Source organism: Amblyomma americanum, chromosome 7, assembly GCF_052857255.1.
Source record: "Amblyomma americanum isolate KBUSLIRL-KWMA chromosome 7, ASM5285725v1, whole genome shotgun sequence".
Taxonomy (NCBI): domain Eukaryota; kingdom Metazoa; phylum Arthropoda; class Arachnida; order Ixodida; family Ixodidae; genus Amblyomma; species Amblyomma americanum.
Window position 1 is genome coordinate 163703171 of NC_135503.1, and position 18028 is coordinate 163721198.

Genomic DNA, 18028 nt, shown 5'->3' on the forward strand with positions numbered 1-18028 from the left:
AAGCCACTAAGGCGTGGGACTTCCACTGCATTTCCAGCTTATATATATATATATATATTACCTCTCTCAAGGTTACATCAGCAACAAAGGAGAGAGGACGCAAGACAAAAAGCTGCGGCGTTGTTGCAGGTTGAGAGCCACCCTGCGCCCTCTGCCGGGGGTGTATAGCCCAGCAGCTGATCACAACAACAGTGGAAGAGCGCACTCACAAACACAAAAGAAATACAGCCACAAAGTATCTACATCTGACATTCGCATGAAGTTACGCCTCTAATATCATTCGACGTTATTTCACAAAAACTACTCCACATTTCTATGTACAGGGAACATTTAGAATCACCCGAGATACAATGCAAGTAAAATGAAGGTACACAAAACTATATATATGTTCTGATCACGAGCTATGTACATTCAAACATGGGAATAAGTGTGACTAATTTATGCCGTGAAGTCTCTTCAAGTATTATGTTGTTCTTTTGCAGAATATTGAGGTAATGGGATAAACTATATGTCAATGACTGCTTACCATATGTGCTGCGGCAGAAAGGTACGCACCATGACATTTTGTTCCGTGTATTGTAGAATGGAATCGGACGAGTCAGGTTGAGACTTGATAAAAGGGACTCATTATTATTGGAAACAGTGTTTTTGTACATAGAGATTAACGTGAATGGGAATAACTCTGAGATTGTCATGATATTAAACCTTGCAAAGTAGGTACCCGTATGAGTACACCACGGCACATTAGCTATTAATCTAATTGCTTGTTTTTGAGCAATTAGAATTTTCATTTGATTTTGCTTGGCGGTTTTCCCCCAGACCATGAGACAATAAGTTACATGTGGCAATATAAATGCATTGTAAATTAATATAAATGCATTGAAAAATAATTTCATGTCGCGTGCCTTCACGTTTGGCCCATTTATCTGTTTTTGACACGTGCGATTGCTCAATAAACGTACTATACATACAACCACAGTTTTTCGAAATATTAAGCATGGTGACTGGGAAATCGTGTTATCCGGGAACGTATTAACCGGGAGAAATATAGAGTATTTCTATGGGACATTTTTAAATGTCCACGATTTTGAGCGTACAAACTGGGAAGATGTACGAACTGGGGACATATCAATGAGGTTTTACTGTTTGCACACCTCTGCAGTTAAGTTGCAGAGCTGTTGCTCAGGGACCGCTCGCGCGCGCATTCCCAAGCCTTGGCTCCCTTGGTTTTGTGTGTGTGGGCTGTTTTTCAGAGCACCTCTGTGGACACGACGAAGCATGGTGCATGAATGACGCTTTATTGAAGAAGGCGAGCGGTTATATAGGCAAGCGGTTAGATAACAGAAATGGGGGCTGCTTCTGTCCGGCTAGGCGCGTGTGCATGACTTGCACTACGTCACATCTCCCCTCTCTCTCTTTTTTTTTTTTTAATCGTCGAATCAAGTAGAGTTTCAGAACTCAGGCGCCGGGTATCTTCGTGGTGGTTGGCGCTTCCGTTCACTCCTGCGGAGTTGTGTAGATTCGGATGTCCCTGTAGTGTCTGGGACTCCCACAGCTGGCAGCGGCGCGGGAGTCTTGTGGTCTGGAGACGAGGGATGAGGAGCCGGATTGAGGTGTTCTCTTGTGCGCTGAAACTGTTGACCCTCTTCCGTTTTGACGATGTAGGCACGAGGAGTCTCAGCCCGCTGTACGACCGTGACAGGGGACCATGATCTTGAGGGCACATTGTACATAGTTGCGGTCGAGCCAGTGCGAAGCTCTGGAAGAGGCCGTGTACCTCTGTTGTAGAAGCAGCGTTGCTTGCTCCTGATGTCTTCTAGCCTTCGTCGCACGGTCTTGGGTGGCACTGTTTGTGGCTGTAGGTGGCTAGTTGGTACAGGAAGCAGCGTTCTTGTCTGTCGGCCCATGAGCCTCTGCACAGGGGACTTCAGAGAAGAGTCCCGAGGTGAATTTCGACACTCAAGCAATGCGGCACAAAACTCAGTGCTACCGAAACGGAACCGCCTTAACAGCTTCTTAGCTTCCTGTACTGCTCTTTCTGCCATTCCATTCGAGCGGGGATAGTACGGACTAGACCGGACGTGTTGCAGGCCAATCTTATCGGCGTAATCCTTGAACTGTTGGCTACTGAAGGGTGGTCCGTTGTCTGTGCAAAGTCGCCTTGGGAAGCCATGTGTTGCGAAGATGTCATTGCATGCTGCAATAACCTTGTTGGCTGACGGCGCTTGCACAAGCCTGATTTCAAAAAAGAAAGAGTAGAAGTCAACAACGACTAAGTACTCGGCACCGTTGTGATGACAAATATCAGCTCCTACTGACTCCCAGGGCAGAGTTGGTATCTCGTGACTTAACAGCGGTAGTCGCGCATTTCTTGATTTGTACTTTTGGCATGTTTGACAGCGTTGAGCGACTTCCTCAATATCGCTGTTTATACTTGGCCAGAAGACAACGGTTCGGGCGCGTGCCTTCATTTTTTCTGCTCCTGTGTGCGCGGCATGAAGAGAAGCCAGTACCTCACTGCGCAGTCTGGCAGGAATGATAAGGCGATTGCTCCGGAACACAAGGCCGGAATCAGTATGCAGCTCGTCGCGGAAGCTCCAGTAGCTGCGTAGCTCGGTAGGGACGTCAGCCTTGTCAATGGGCCACGCTGTGCTTGCATACTGGCGAAGTTTCACCATGCTTGGGTCACGGTCCGTCTCCCGCAGAACTTGCTCCAGGCGCCTGTCTGAAGCTTGAAGACAAGCGATAGTGTTAACGTGGAAATGCGCGCAATGTTCTACGAGCTGTGCTTTATTAGGAAAACGTGATAACGCGTCAGCGATGAACAGTTGTTTTCCCGGAGTATACTTGACGTTTATATGGTATTTTTGTAGGTTTAGACGCATACGCTGCAGGCGGAGAGGGCACTGGCATAATGGCTTCTTGAAAATCATTTCGAGCGGCTTGTGATCAGATTCCACAATGACTTCTGGCTGCCCGAAAATGTAGTCCTTGAATTTTTCACAGCCGTGGACGATTGCTAGCATCTCTTTCTCTATCTGCGCGTACCTTTGCTGTGCTTCTGTCAGCGAGCGAGATGAGTAAGCTAAGGGGTGTCCATCCTGCATTATCACAGCGCCAATTCCGTTTTGGCTGGCGTCTACAGATAGGGTGATTGGTTTGCCCTTCTGGTAATATGCCAATATGGGAGCCGTTGCTAGTGCTTCGCGCAGTGCTTCAAAGCTTTTTTGATGTCTGTCTTCCCAAACCCATGCAGCATTCTTTTTTAAAAGTTCTCGGAGCGATGCTGTGAGCGTTGACATATTAGGAATGAAGCGGGAAACGAAGTTCACCATACCCAAGAATGTCTGTAGCTCTTTCCGGTTGCAAGGGGCCTGCACGTGGAAAATATCTTCCAGTCTCCCTGGATCCAGGCTCAACCCGTCGCGCGTCAACACGTGGCCTAGGTACTTGACGGATTCCTGCAAGAAGTTACACTTTGTTTTGTTCAATTTCAAGTTGTGCTCCTGACATCTTGTCAGCACATTGACAAGATTTGCGTCATGCTCTTCTTTAGTGCGACCCCAGACTAGAATGTCGTCCATTACGACTGCTGTGCCAGTGAGACCTTCTAATACTTTGTGCATGGCGCGCTGAAATATTTCGGGAGCCGAAGAAATGCCGAAAGGCATACGTAGGAACCTGTAACGACCGTACGGAGTGCTCATTGTGCAAATTCTGGAGCTTTCCTCATCCAGTTTTATCTGCCAAAATCCCGTAGCGGCATCCAAAGTCGAAAAGTATTGTGCTCCACACAGAGACGGTGCAATGTCTTCTAGCGTTGGCATAGGATAATGTTCCCTCAGCAGCGCTTTGTTCAAATCAGATGGATCGAGACATATGCGTACCTTGTCGTTCTTTATGACGGTAACCATGTGGCTGGACCACTCGGTTGGCTCGGTCACCTTGGAAACTACTCCGGCTGCTTCCATGCGGTCCAGTTCCGCTTTTACTCTGTCCTCGAGTGCGAACGGAATCCGGCGTGCTGTTTTGACCACTCCTTGGGAACCTGGCTTGAGCTTCAAGTGGTAGACGACACCCTTGAGCTCGCCTAATCCGGAGAAGACGTCTTCATACGGCTTGACTACGTCGTACAGCTCTTGGTGCTCCAGTGAAGCAATTCGGCGAATCAAGCCTAGCTTCTCGGCAACTGAGCCGCTAAGAGTCACGGGTATGTCGTCTTCCATTACGAAGAATGTCGTTTCAAATGTTCCCTCGGGTCCGGTCACATGAAGGTGACTACGTTTCGTTGCTTTTTTCTGAAAGCCAAAAAATGTGTTCAGCACGACAGCGCAGTTTTCGGGTTGCTTTTGAGTTATCTTCTGCAGCTGGCTGCGTGATATGACCGAGCAATTGGCTCCTGTATCAAGCTTGCAGGCAACGGGCGTTTCTTCTATTTTCACGATTGCAGTCCAGCGGTCGTCTTTCTTGCTGCTTGGCGATAAAGTTTGCAACCAGAAATTATCTGCCTGTCCGTCTGAATTCGCTTCCAGTGACGCCACTTTTTGCTCTTTCACGCAGAGGTTAGCGCTCTTCGTTTTGCACGCAGCTGCAAAATGATTTCTTTTGCCACATTTTAAGCACGTGCGTCCCTTTGCAGGGCATGTTTCACTGTTGTGAACACGAGCACATTTGTCACAGCGACTTTTCATTTGGAGGACCGCATTGACGTCCACTTGACAGTTCTTGCTGGAGTGTATTTCTTCACTTTGCTCTTTGCCGTGTTCCCGAGCTCGACACATTTCAACAGTTTTGGCCAAGGAAGCATTTTCAGAAAGAAGCGTTTCTTGAAGCTTCTTGTCTCTCATTCCCAGAATGATTCTGCTTCTTAGCATGCGTTCTTCCAGCTCACCGAATTCACAGCTTTTTGCTAGTACACGCAGCTCCGTTAACCAATCGTTAAAATGTTCGTCTTCCTTCTGGTCACGCTTTCCAAATCGAAACTCGTGATAAGCTAGGTTTAGTGCTGGTTTGTAGAACGCTTCAAACTTTCGCTTCAGTACAGCAATGTCGCTTTTATCCTCTCCAGCATCAAATACGAAAGTGCTGTACGTTTTGCGTGCGTCTTCTCCAATACTGATGAGAAAAGTGGCTGCCTGTACCTCTTTCGGTTGTTGGTCCAGGTAGGTTGCAGTTGAGAAGAGCTCGAACTCTTGCTTCCATGCTTCCCAGCTATGCCAGACATCTCCCGTTGTATCCAGGGCCTTCGGTGGTGGCAGCAGCGAAGTGACGGGGGCGGCAGGCTGGGCGCGGTGCTGCTTGGCGTCTGTCATGGCTCTGGTCCGATGAAATTACCCGGGCCTCCCGGATTGCCGTGCTTCTGCCGTCGGTTACGTTGCCCGGTTGCGTTGCGCGATCGCTAACCGGCCACTTCTGACACCATGTGGACACGACGAAGCATGGTGCATGAATGACGCTTTATTGAAGAAGGCGAGCGGTTATATAGGCAAGCGGTTAGATAACAGAAATGGGGGCTGCTTCTGTCCGGCTAGGCGCGTGTGCATGACTTGCACTACGTCACAACCTCGAGAAGCCGCCATTCAGGCGCTGCCGAAATGGGTTTGTTCTGAGACAAACACAGCAGATGGCGGCAACGACGGTTAACCGGCAGTGAGGAGGCCCGTTTTTGTAAAGTCGCACTCGGGCCGCAAGACGCGGCCGATGCGCGGACCCCTGGGGTTTCGAGAGGGGGTCGTGTGTGAATTTATGGCTTTTAACGGTGGACCGCGGGACCGGGTGCCTCGGAGCGGGCAGCAGAAGGGGGGAACGCGACCAGGGCAGTGCGCGGCTTGGACTGGGTGTTCGGTTTCCCTGAGCTTCCGCTGGCGGTTTTAGTGATTTTGTGTCTGTGTGCTGTAACCAAGCGGAAATGCGCAACATCTTCATGGAATTCGCATGGTGCCCGCGAGACAACATTGTGAGCACCGGTGTGCTATTGGCTCCTTCAGTTTGAACGAAATTCTCCTGATTGGCTCTGAGAAGCGCATTTCCTATTGGTTACAAAAAGGGTCACCAGAATGATGGGCGAAAGGATTTAAGGGCGAGTTTTTGGCGTGAACGGGGAGATCGGAGGGCAGGTCACCTGTGAGCGCCCGTGCAATAAAGAGATAGTGTCCCGAAGAAGTTGTCTAGTCTGTTCCGCAACGTGTCGCCGGATCACCGAACCATCAGAATACTTCAAGATCAACACCATTGATCTGTCGATCACCAACGTCGATCGATCAGTCATCCACCACCACCCTCATTTCAGAATTAACTCCTGCCAAACACATTTTTGTTTGATGTGTTTCAAATTTCAAATCTGAAAGTTTTAAACTTTTGTTAAACATCATCACCATAAGCAGTCACTGTGTCAAGAAAACGTCATTGTTTGAGTGAATCACTTCAGTTTTTATGAACATGCATTTGGAGTACGCGAGATATGTTTAAAAAATAATTTTATTCGTTTATTTTTTGTGTGTTATCTTTCCCATACATTGTTGTAAAGCATTTGTTGCAAATTTGCAGATTTCAACATTTCCCACCCCGGAAAATTAGGGGCCTAAAGACAATGTTTGGAATATCTCTAGCCTGCCTTGGTAGCAAGAATATTGTTTCATGTGCTCCGTGAGCGATTGTCCAAAGTAACTGAGCTCACGGAACTGGTCTGTAATCTCTTCGATGCAGGAAATGGATGTAGAAAAACTTTTGCTGAATTGTCTCAAACAAAATTGCTTTTATTTATTGATGCCATTTCCAAAAATGCCAACATCACATAGAGGGTTGTGTGTTAAATGTAGCTTCCGGAGTCCCCATTCTCATTTTTATTTTGATTGTCATCACGTTACTGTGGCAGGATGATTGTTTCCAGATGGCTGCAAATTACAGTAGAGCATTTCACAGCTGGTATAACAAGGCACAGGCATGAGCTGACTAAGACAAACTGAATGTGAAAGCAGTGAAGTAACTGGAAAATGGCTGTGTTCGCAGTAAAAGCTGAGAGATATTTTGAGATGACCTCACGAAAAAGCAATGGTGTGCAGGTGGGTGCAGGTGCAGTGCGGCCCTGGTGGAGTGCTGTGGCGGCCCTGGTGGTGGTGGCTTCTGACAGCATGTGGGACGTGCGGGCCCTTTTCCTGGGTGGGCGAGCAGACAGCTTGGCCCTGAGCGAGGCCCTTTACTGTCTGGCCACCTTCCTTCTGCACTTCCAGCTCACCTTTGGCATCTGCCACGGGTGATGATTTACTCCAACCTTGCACATACTATCCACAAATAACTAGTTGGTTTTCTATCACTGAGACTTGCGGGCGGGGATAGTGCAGTGGGCAAAGGTGCTGAATGAAATAAGGGATAGGAAAAGAGCTGTGGCCCAAGGTGCTATTTTTCGTCCATGTGGCAAGCTGCCTTGTTGTGTTTTGCCCGTACTCTCTAAGTGCCGGCCGATATTTTGGAATTGCTGCTGTGGTTCATTTAGGAGAACATTCTTGAGGAAAAAACTACACAAAATGAACACAAGATGGTCTTGTGTTTGCTCCTTTGCCTACGGTCATTTGTGCAGTTTTTTTCCTTTTCTTCATCTCTTCATCGTTGAGGAATGTGCCATTTTTGATGCTGAATTGGCTTAGATAGGCACATCAATTTCTGTGGCCAGTCAAGGCACGCACTTCCTTTTGAAGCCCCATGCACTGTGGTCCCAAGTAGCACAAGGCACGCAATGCAATGGGGGATTTCTTGTGTGTTGCCTCTCCCGGCCATCGCATGCGGCATATATGTGCAGAGCGGTGGCAAGTAGCATTCTGTCTGGCACACTAGTACAGAATTTCTCGTCACAGCATCACCTGCAGGCCATGCTAATGGTATCGGTAACATGTGGTTCGAACAGAACAGAAGCATGACTCTTGCTCAACATACATGCTCATACCGCCTGCAGGCAGGACATGCTGGAGGGCAAAATTGATGATTTCTTCAAGTCAGTTTTATCTCAGTAAAGTGGTTTTTTGAAATTTGTGGATCTTCTGGATTGTTAGATTACAGTAGACTCTCGTTAAGTCGAACTTGAAGGGACCAGAGAGTTTTGTTTGAGTTGTGAGAAATGTACCTTAAAGGGCCCCAGTAATGGGCTCTCAATAAAGTTGCGATATGTCTGGGATGTTAAAGATGCAAGTTCGTAATTGTTCTCCAGCAAGAATTTTTTAAATAAGTTTTGTGCAAGCTGAGTTATATGCCTACAAATTTTGAACTTCCGCATCTTCGCGCCTTTCCCTCTCCTCTCGCACGCCAAAATGGCGGCGCTCCTCCGCCGGCCCTGCCCACTCGGCTCTTCCCCTACCTCCGCCGGCTGCGCCACATGCGGAACGGCCGTGGCAGCGCCTGATGTCTGAAAGTATTTGGCGTTATGAACCAACGATAAGCCCTGGATGCAGACGTCACTTTCACGACGTGATGACGTATGCCAGGTTTTGCGCGAAAACTCGGCACCGCGCATCGCCGCAAGGTACAAAAGCGGGAATTTTTAAATATGTATTGTAAATTTTCCGCTTGCTTTTGAAGTCTCGCTTGCAGCATGGATGCTCAGTGGCCTGTGCTCTACATAGTGCAAGCATTTTAAAGCCAAGCTCAACCATCACTTTCTATGGTGCTTTAATATGATCCAAGACTGAATGCAAGGCACTGTATCAATATCTGTGCATACAAATAGTATTTTGGATCTATTTCTCTATGCAAATGTAGCTAAATACTTTAGCACAACTTAAAATATGAGTGAGAGACAGTGGTCATTGTGATTAATCCAGTATGGTCAAAAAGTTACCTGTAATGTGCTGGTTTCGCAATAGAGTAGTAAAAACCTCAAGGGATGGAAAAAAGGTCCGAATCATCTGAAGGTTGAAAAGTCGAATGGCTACAAAAAACTTACTGAAACAGTTTTGCACCACAGCATGTTTAATTGTTGAAAAAATAGGCAGTGGCTGTCTGTTTTTGAGTGAAAAAATGTGCAGCATTGACGGTTTTTCGCAATTACGTCACTTTGTAGTGCATGCCCACTGTCGGAAATATCTTAGCAGAACTGCTCTAAAACAGTAAGGCCTTCCGCAGCCTTCACTGGTGCGACGCAGTAGTGGTGGAGCCTTCTCACACGCAGCAGTATTCATGTGAGAAGGCTTCACCAAACAATGAGCAGCTCGTAATGGATGCACATTATCGACGCTCAGGACCATACGAATGGATGCGAGGAGAACGCACATTTGCGCCAGAATGGCGAGACACCTTCTAAAAAATAAAATTATAGGGCTTTAAATAGTTAAGCCAAGTAGGACATGCGAGAGCACTTGAGGCAACACCACCTGAAAGGCAACCGCATGCAAGATCTTATTGTCATCTGCTATCGGCTGCCGCGCTTGGGGAGGAGAAAGGAGAGGGGCTGCCCGTTCTGTGTATTGACAGAGCAACTGCACAAGGCCTCCGCCACTGGCGCTCCGTCAAAGGTTAAGGCTTCACATATACCTCGGATTTTTCAGCTTTGCTAGCGAAGCAGTGCTTTCGTATATGGGGTTGAAATACGGGAGAATAAATACTTCTCCCCGCTAAACCGTGGTTGACACAGTTCAATACCGCCGGACCCCACCCCATGATCGCTTACGCTACCGAGCACACGCCGACCATGGTGGGTCTTGCTCTGAGGAAACATAGGAACGACACTCTGGCTGCCACAAACAGGCATTTATTGCTACAGAAACTATAACGCCAGCTAGCAACAAGGTACGCTAATGAATCGAGGTCGTCCGACTCACCAGCAAGGTTACGAGCGAATGTTCGCCCACGCTAAGGCAGCGGATATTCCGCGCCCGGACGGGACGAGATGCGGGAGAACGTTCCTCCCCAGGAGGCCTCGCCCCACTGGCAAAGAGTGGAGCGCCGTGGGTGACACATCTACTCATGATGACATTCCAGCCCAAGAGAATGTGCTCCGCCTACACGCGCAGCAATCACACCATCTGTGTCACTGCGGTGCTGGCACCCTCTCTTGTTAGTTAGGTAACTAACTAGGTAGTGTCACGGCCGTGCTTCAGTAGCGGCAGCAGCGCGCGCTTTGTATGGCCTGTGCGCTGGGGGTGTTTCCTGTCTGCCTCCGCTGCGCGATCGTGGCACTGCGACCCTACCATTCCTCAGCCGGTGGACTGGCCGCTCGCATGTGAAATGCTGCGGCGCTGCAAACTATTTTGAATCTATTCAGGCTAGTATATACTCAATCCGCAGGCCTGCACATGCCTTGCGCATTGATGTATTCGAGTTGCATAGATTGTTTATGACCAAAGGTGATGTGAAAATTTGTACCGTATAGTAATACTCTGCCGCATTACTCAACTATATACTCCTTTTTATGGTCGCAACAGATCATGATCACTATTCACAAAGGGGGTACACTGCTGGTTCGACTACTAATTGAAGCTAACTGGCAGAGTGAGATGCCACCATGAACACGATTCAAACAAGAAAATTAGCTCTGTTATCATACAGTTACATTGGATAAGAGACTTCGAGATAAAACAAATACACCTTCAAAGTGTTATAACTTTGCCTGCATTTGAGTAACCTTACTTTAAAATGAAGGTGTGCGAATATTCGGAATTTCGAATACGAATCGAATATGCTTCATATTCAGTTCATATTCGTATTGGAGAAATGATATTCGTGAATTTCCGAATATTAGAAAATTCCCGAATACTCGTCAGCGATCGTAGACCGCGCCTACTTTCGTAAATTTGGTTGTGGGAAAAGCTCAATATCTGGGCAACTTATCTGGATATAGAGTTTAAAGTTCCAGGAAAACAATATAATGTCCCAATTCTCTTTATTCTCCATCGTTTATCGCGTGGACCAATCGCATTCCAATGCCGCTAGGCTTCACCTTGTGCGCAATTCCGCAAGTGGGCTTTTCCACATACCACACGTGCTGCGAGCAAGATGGGGGACGACCCGCTTCTAACAACTGCAACGCGAAAGCGCCTTTATTTTTTTATCCTTCCGTAATATGTTATCTAATTAATGCCCACACCCATGGCATTCGTTCTGACACCTTAACTCTCTGAACGGGACCACCGCCATCTTGTTTTGGTCAACTACGCTATGCGGAAAAGCCTACTTGCGGAATTTCGCGTGAGGTGCCCGAAGGGGCAAGTCGAGGTGTCACAACAGGGCAAGCGATCGTGTAAAAATCCCGCCTATTGCATGGTGCACTGTAACCCATGCATCTCTTAAGTGGGCGTAACGGCAGGTTTGACAGCGTTCGGAGGCCCCCTGTCACTAAGTCGATAACCTGGCCGCATAGTTTTGGTTTCTGAGCTTCGCCACTCATCCATGGCAATGGCAACTGTCGGCTCGCGCATTCGCCAATAGTCCAATCCCAGCACCGTGCCGCTTTCAGATGCTGACTGACGCATCACTGGTCATTTTTTTTGTTCGCGATGTCTTCCACGCCGAAACTCGGTGCTCGTCACGGGATTACAGGTGTTTGCACGATAAAGCCGCCTCATAAGACTACCACATTTTCAGTGGCTTTTTATTTTTCGGGGCCGCGGGGCATTTTATAAATCGACCTTCGAATAACCCGGCCATTCTTTGAACTCCGAATTAATGAGGTTTACTAGCCATCATGTTATTTTTGTTTCCAGTCTTGTCATGTTATGGATTTCATTTTGCCTGACCACATTACAGGCTGGATACTGCTATGCTGTTCAATTAAGTAGTATACATTTCTGCGCACATCATGTTTTTTTTTATACGGTGCTCAGGCAGTCTAGTTTTGTTTATTTCAGTTGCAAAGGCCATACACTATTTTGAAAAAAATATGAGCAACAATGTTTGCTTGTTTATCTTTTCCGAATTTATTTTTTGTGCTGACCAGATATTCGATTATCGATTCGATATTCGAAGCCATCTTTTCGTCATATTCGTATTCGATTCGTATTCGAAAATTTCAATATTTGCACACACCTACTTTAAAACTAACCGTTTATTTCACTCTACTTAAACTTGACTTCTAGGAATGCACTCCTACTTAATTCCAACTTAAATTACTAATTAAACTACTGCCATCTGGTTTTGGAAACAACACCAAAAAAAACCACAATAAACTATTTGTGTTGCAGAAAAAGACAAGAACTCACATAGCTGGAATCAGTTTCACAGCCCACACCCGTCCTTCCTTCCTTGAATATAAAATTGTTAGTTAACACTATGCACACATATCCATGTCCAGCATTCTCGAACAAAAATTTTGAATATTGGACAAAAGGTAAGGTACTAATTTATGCAAATATTGAAGGCGCTGTTTAACAAATTTCGAGAAAGTACGGAAATATAGCCTGCTGTGGTATAGTCTCATCAGCATTTAGAAAAACAATGTTAACAATCAGTATCGCGTTTAGGTAACCGCCGATTTAGCCAAAGAGGCTTAACATGGACTGCAAACTGAATATACGAGGAGGAGAAAGAAAATTCAAGTTTGGTTAAATCGCATTTTACGTGCCAGTCTCACCTACGCCACATATGCAACTTGAATTCATTGCTTTCTACCGCATTCATTGTTAATAGCTTCCGACACCGCATACATTTTGAGAAAACTCGTACATGTGATTCAGCTGGAGAGGAACCTAGAATTTCGCCATGAAGAGTGTCCATCCACCAATTATATCGGGCTTACATCCACTCCGCCATGAACCACCATCTGCAGTACCCTTTCATTGACAATGCGCGACAAGTGATAACCATGCGAAATAAATTTACCGGAGTGCGAATCATGGGTTTAATCAATTTTTCTCTGCAATATCTACACTGTACTCGTTTTCTTTTCTGAAACTTGAATGCGATTGAGTGTCACATCACTGACCTGACATTGTGAGCCTATGGAAATCGCTCGCTTTAAGAAATTATTTATGGGCCGATCTGCTGCACCATATACATTACGTAGCGAAATTAGTGTTTTGCTTAGGCATCCGTCGGTAATATTTGAACGTATCGACGCTACATACTGTTTCGGAAAGGTGATATAGGTATATGATTCACTAAGAGCCCAAGATTTCTACCGATTTGATTGAACAACCTCCTATATTCTTGCGTGCGTACTTCCAGAGCTTGTTTACTTTGGCTGGAACCATCACCTGTGGTTAGCCACTCCTGAGTGTGCGCTACAAGTGATTGCCACGGGAACAAAATTTATCACAGTATAAATCGTGCATTGATACCCGCAATACCTGCCATATAGTCGTTTTGATTCCTGAAATGGGAGGGTGGCTTATTGGTATTGTTTAACAGCCTGCACTATTTGAACAATTATCCTGTGTAGTACTATCTCCATAACGTACATGCCTGTGTTGTTCCTATGCCTTTTTTTTCCGATGCGCCGATTGCCGTTAATCAGCGCTCGGAAGTGTGGAATTGGCGCATACCACCGGCTACCACAGATGCGAGGGGCCCGCGAACGGTAGGGTCACCATGCCCCTAGCGGTGGCGGAGAGCATGACTCGCATAGACGAGCCCCCATTGCCTGCGCGCTCAGTGCGGAGGCCGTACGAAAGAGTGCACGCTCCCCTCGAGACCGGCTGTGGTAGTCGCGGAGCGCGCCCCACCTCGAGGCGAGGCTGCTGCAGGGTGCATCGCAGGAAAACAAACGAAAGGCGAAGTCATGAGGGAAACCCCCACACGTGCTAAATAAAAACCAGGAATGAGCCAATTAGCGTCCGAACTGGCGCGCAGTTGTGCTTAGTTCACAGACGTGTTCGGCAGCCGCACTCATCGCCGGCTGGTAGTGAAGCTGAAAAAACGAAACTATACTGTGATGGGGCAACTTGATATCAACACAGCCCCATTTGGGCCGCGCTGGAGCGAACCTGTTGGAGGGGACGAATTTTCAGTTCATGCAGCACTGTAAACCAGAATGGTCCGACCTTGGTCGCCACTCTTTCGCATGCTGGGAGCGTCGTAGCAAGACAAAAAGTTTGAATTAACTGAATTTAAGAGAAGTTACGGCACGAATAATGCGGCTTTTATATTCATTGAAAATATAGCCAGCCAACCAAAATTTTGAAATTTGTTAGAATTAACTGGAAGTTAGAATAATCGCGTGTCTACTGTATATTCGGACAATTTTTCGTCTTGTCAAGTCTGAAAAATCAGTCAGCTATTGTGTCTGGCCACTTTATAGTGCTTCATGGCAACATTCAGTGAACTCCCTTGTCATGTAACGTTCCAGTCAAAACAGTCGTACAGTTAAATCTTGATGTAACGAACATCAATGTTACTAATTCCTCGGTGTAACGAAGTATTGCAGTTGTCATAATTTCGTGACTATAAAACACCACATATTTAGCTCTAATATATTGAAGTAGATTTTGCCGCATTTTCAATGTTACGAAATTTCATTGCTGGCTGGAAATGGACCTGAGGAGAAATTGTACCGCTGGCGCGAGTGACTGAATGGAGTGCATGCAGAAACGCGTATCGGAGCATGTACATAATAGAAGGCTTTCAATAGAGAGCATATAGGCAGGCACAAATACGATATGACAGCTATCATAGTGGTGAGTGCGCCACCGGCCACGCCATCTGGGGTAGTACGGGCACCGCCTTGGCAGCCTGCTTGGCCAGGCCAGGCCAGGCCAGTGCGTCACAATCGGCGGCGAATGTGATTGTGTAAAAAGTAGCGCGCTGCGTTTATTGCTTTTACAAGTGTCCAGTGCTTGGTAAAAGGGCTGAGGTCAGTGCTGCTGGCACACCTGTCAGCTATGAAGCCTGTCGTGTGCTTCCAACCTGACAACACCACTTCTCACTCGGGCGATGTGTGTGTGTGCAAAAACACTCGTCCTTATAGCAGAAGACACAAGATCTGATTTCACATCATACCCATCTTGCTCTTGCTGACTTGGAGAAAGAAAGGAGAAGGTGGGGGAGGTCACAGCGGCAGAACATGTCGTCTTGTTTGCAGTGTGCTCGGACCACAGCTCAAGACTGGTGCGTCGTTCCCCGTGAGGTAGCAGGCGCAATAAACTCGCTGAGGCGGTTCGCGACCTCGCACATGAGTGAGATGCACGAAATGCTGTTGCTGATGGCGAAGAAAGGGCAGAAGGACCAGTTTAATCGCAAATAAAGTTTTTTCCCCATGAGTTATCTGCAAGGTGTTTTTGGTGGATTCTTGGCATGCTAGAAAATAAATGTTATTTTACGAAGTAAATTGCCAACTTTACAGACTTCGTTAAATCGAGGTTTAACTATACAGTGAAAGCCCTCTACAAGGAAGACCTCTACAGCGCAGTATTTCTGATTCCCCATCACTGAACCATACAAGGCAATGCAATTATTTTCCCCCTCAACAAACAATTTTCGGAGTGAGGTTTCACTTGCTCCGAAACGAATTTTTTCCAAGTAAGCGGCCATTTCCAAGTAAGCATCCACCTGTGCCCATAAAGTCGAGCCCACTTATAACGAACCTCATGGTCACGCGGATTCCGTTCCTGATATCCGATGTTCGTAGTAAGTGGACTCTGTATAACAGCCACCAAAAGCAGCATTATATATATTTTTTAATTGCATTATGCACGTCTACCCTTCAGGGGCTCTTTCCTTGCACTCCAGGGCGGTCATCTTCTCCTCACCGAGACCCCCAACAATCAACCTTATGGACAAAACTTAACTAACCGTAATTGAAGCGCCCATGGCAGGTGGTGGCATGTCAGCCAGGTTAACAACGATAGGGGAGGGCTGTGCGATGTTATGGTGTACAGGAATGTAGTCATCCGAGGAAACACCAGGCCAGCTATGCATCAACAATGCATTGCCACAAATCTGCATGCGTCTGATCACTGGTGTTTTCGAGAGCATCGTCTGTCCCTCCTAGGTCCATGTAGTGATGCAAGTAGCGCAGCACTCATGGCACAGAATGATCGGCTGCATTGTCCATTGTCTGACGCTGCCTGCATGAGGTAGCAGCACAAGAGATGGAGCCAACTGGGCGGGTGACGCATACCACATGACCAGCATGGCCAGCAAGTCATTCAAACTTTTCAAATCAACGCTGTTAGTCTGGGGACTTGGGCAGTAACTTCGCTTGCAACGATTCCTCCGTCTCGCACCCACCACGCTTTCTCTTCCACTACGGATGCTTTGCTCAGGCAACGAACGCAGTCAGTGGCTGCCCTTGTAGGCTGTCTGCATGAGCATGGCTTGCGGTTGCTTGCTGTTCCAGTGCCGCCTTCTTATTGCTTTTTTGGGCCAACGTGCTCAAGGGCTAAGAGACCCTCTTCGATCTCCGTGCTTGCCTGAAGCGCGATCTCTTCAACTTCGAGGGCAGAGTTTATGGAGCCTCCTTGTTCGCTATAGCCGAGCGATGCGGCCAGCGTTGTTCGTTGTATATGAGATGAATTGCTACTGCCCTAATGCATATTTTGATGGTAGCACCGAACTTGTTCGCAGTAAGCGAGCGTTCGTTGTACAGTCAAACGCGGATATATCGAATTCTGAGGGGTTCGGAAAATAGTTCGATATAGTGAAAATTCGATATACAGATAAAGGCTGAAACCGCACTCGAGATCATGACGAATTGGGGCTTCCCAATTGCAAGAGTCATGAAACGCAAAGTCCGGACATGCAACGTGAAAGCACTTTATTTCACGGAAAAAAATTTCTAATTTTCGGCTCCTTTTTGCTGTGAGTGATGAAGCTGAAAATGCTGGTCTCGATCTTCTCGAGGCTGTCCAGGTGCAACAGTCCGGTATCTTCCATTTCACCGCAACAACGCCGAATGAGGCTGAACGCTGATGCCAGTTTAGCGGCTGTGCACGGGCGTATCTCTTCTGAAACACAGTTGTCCTCGCCGTCGCTGGAGTCTCCTTCTTGGGCGCCAGCTATTCCGGCCTCAATGTCCTCATCAGCGAGGTCAGCTACAGCCTGAACTTCGCTGTCAGCGTTGATAAAGTCCTCAACGGTAAGTTCCGCCGGGAAAATGGATCAAGTCACGAAATGCGTCCCCTAAGCATTTATAGTCATCATTCAAAGCTTCAGGACATTCATCTCTAGCTGTTTCAAGGCCTGCCTTGCTGAAACAGTTGGCTACCGTGGCCTGTTTTACATCGTTCCAAGCACCGGTAATCTTCTGGATGGCGCCGAGCAGGTCAGTTCCCATGCGGAGGTTTATGAGGAGCCGCTGAACAAGTTGCCTTCTGTAGCCTGCCTTGAAAGCCTTTATGATACCCTGGTCCATGGGCTGCACTCTCGCTATGGTGTTCGGCGGGAGAAACTAGAGTTCATTGTTCTGCAGCTTGCAAGTCGTTTGATGGGCTGAGCAGTTGTCTAACAGAAGGCATACTCGGTGGCCCGACCTGCCCAACTCGGTGTCCCAAGCCTGCAGCCATCCAACAAAAAGTTGGCGTGTCATCCAGGCCTTTCTATTACAGCTGTAGCAGACGGGAATCTGCTTGCAGTTCTTGAAGCAGTGCGTTTGACATACTCTTTCCGATAACAAATGGACGCAGCTTGCACAAGCCGTCCATGTTTGGTAGCATTTGCCAAAAGAGACTAGTCTCGTCTGCATGAAGACTTCAGCAGGCGAAAACTTTGCAGCAATCTTTGGCCACTCCTCTGAAAGCCACTGCTGCATCTCCTGGCTAATGACAGCCCCACTTTTGCCTGAAATGGCTTTTCCCAAAATGCCGTGGCAGTTCTTATACCATTGCAGCAACACAGGGCCACCGCAAAATTTCTCTTCACCAAGAGCCTTGGCAAACCAATTCGGCTTCTCTATTAACATGGGGCCATCTACAGGGACGTTTCTCGATTGGACTTTGAGAAACCACACATACAGTGCCTTCTCCACTTTGTTGAAAGTGGCAGGGCACACACGACATGCTCCCGAGTGACTTTGCTCAACTGCTTTGAGTATGATGCCTGCTTGTTTTTTAACAGCGTACTTGGAGTGCTCCGCGGAATGCCGAATGCGTGGGCCACGGAGGACTTCTTTTCA

At 47.3% G+C, this 18028-nt stretch overlaps 1 protein-coding gene across 7 annotated transcripts in view; it reads left to right on the forward strand.

Annotated features, from left to right (window-relative positions):
• The window catches only part of LOC144096738 (F-box DNA helicase 1-like), a 289125-nt gene that overhangs the window by 55288 nt on the left and 215809 nt on the right, over positions 1-18028 (forward strand). For all 7 annotated transcript variants that reach the window (XR_013306837.1, XM_077629588.1, XM_077629586.1 and 4 more), the window contains exon 5: positions 7062-7252. Coding sequence is in view for 6 of the 7 variants with exons in the window: in XM_077629588.1 (XP_077485714.1) it covers positions 7062-7252 (191 nt within the window). In the remaining variant the exon portion in view is untranslated. The remainder of the gene's footprint in view (positions 1-7061; positions 7253-18028) is intronic.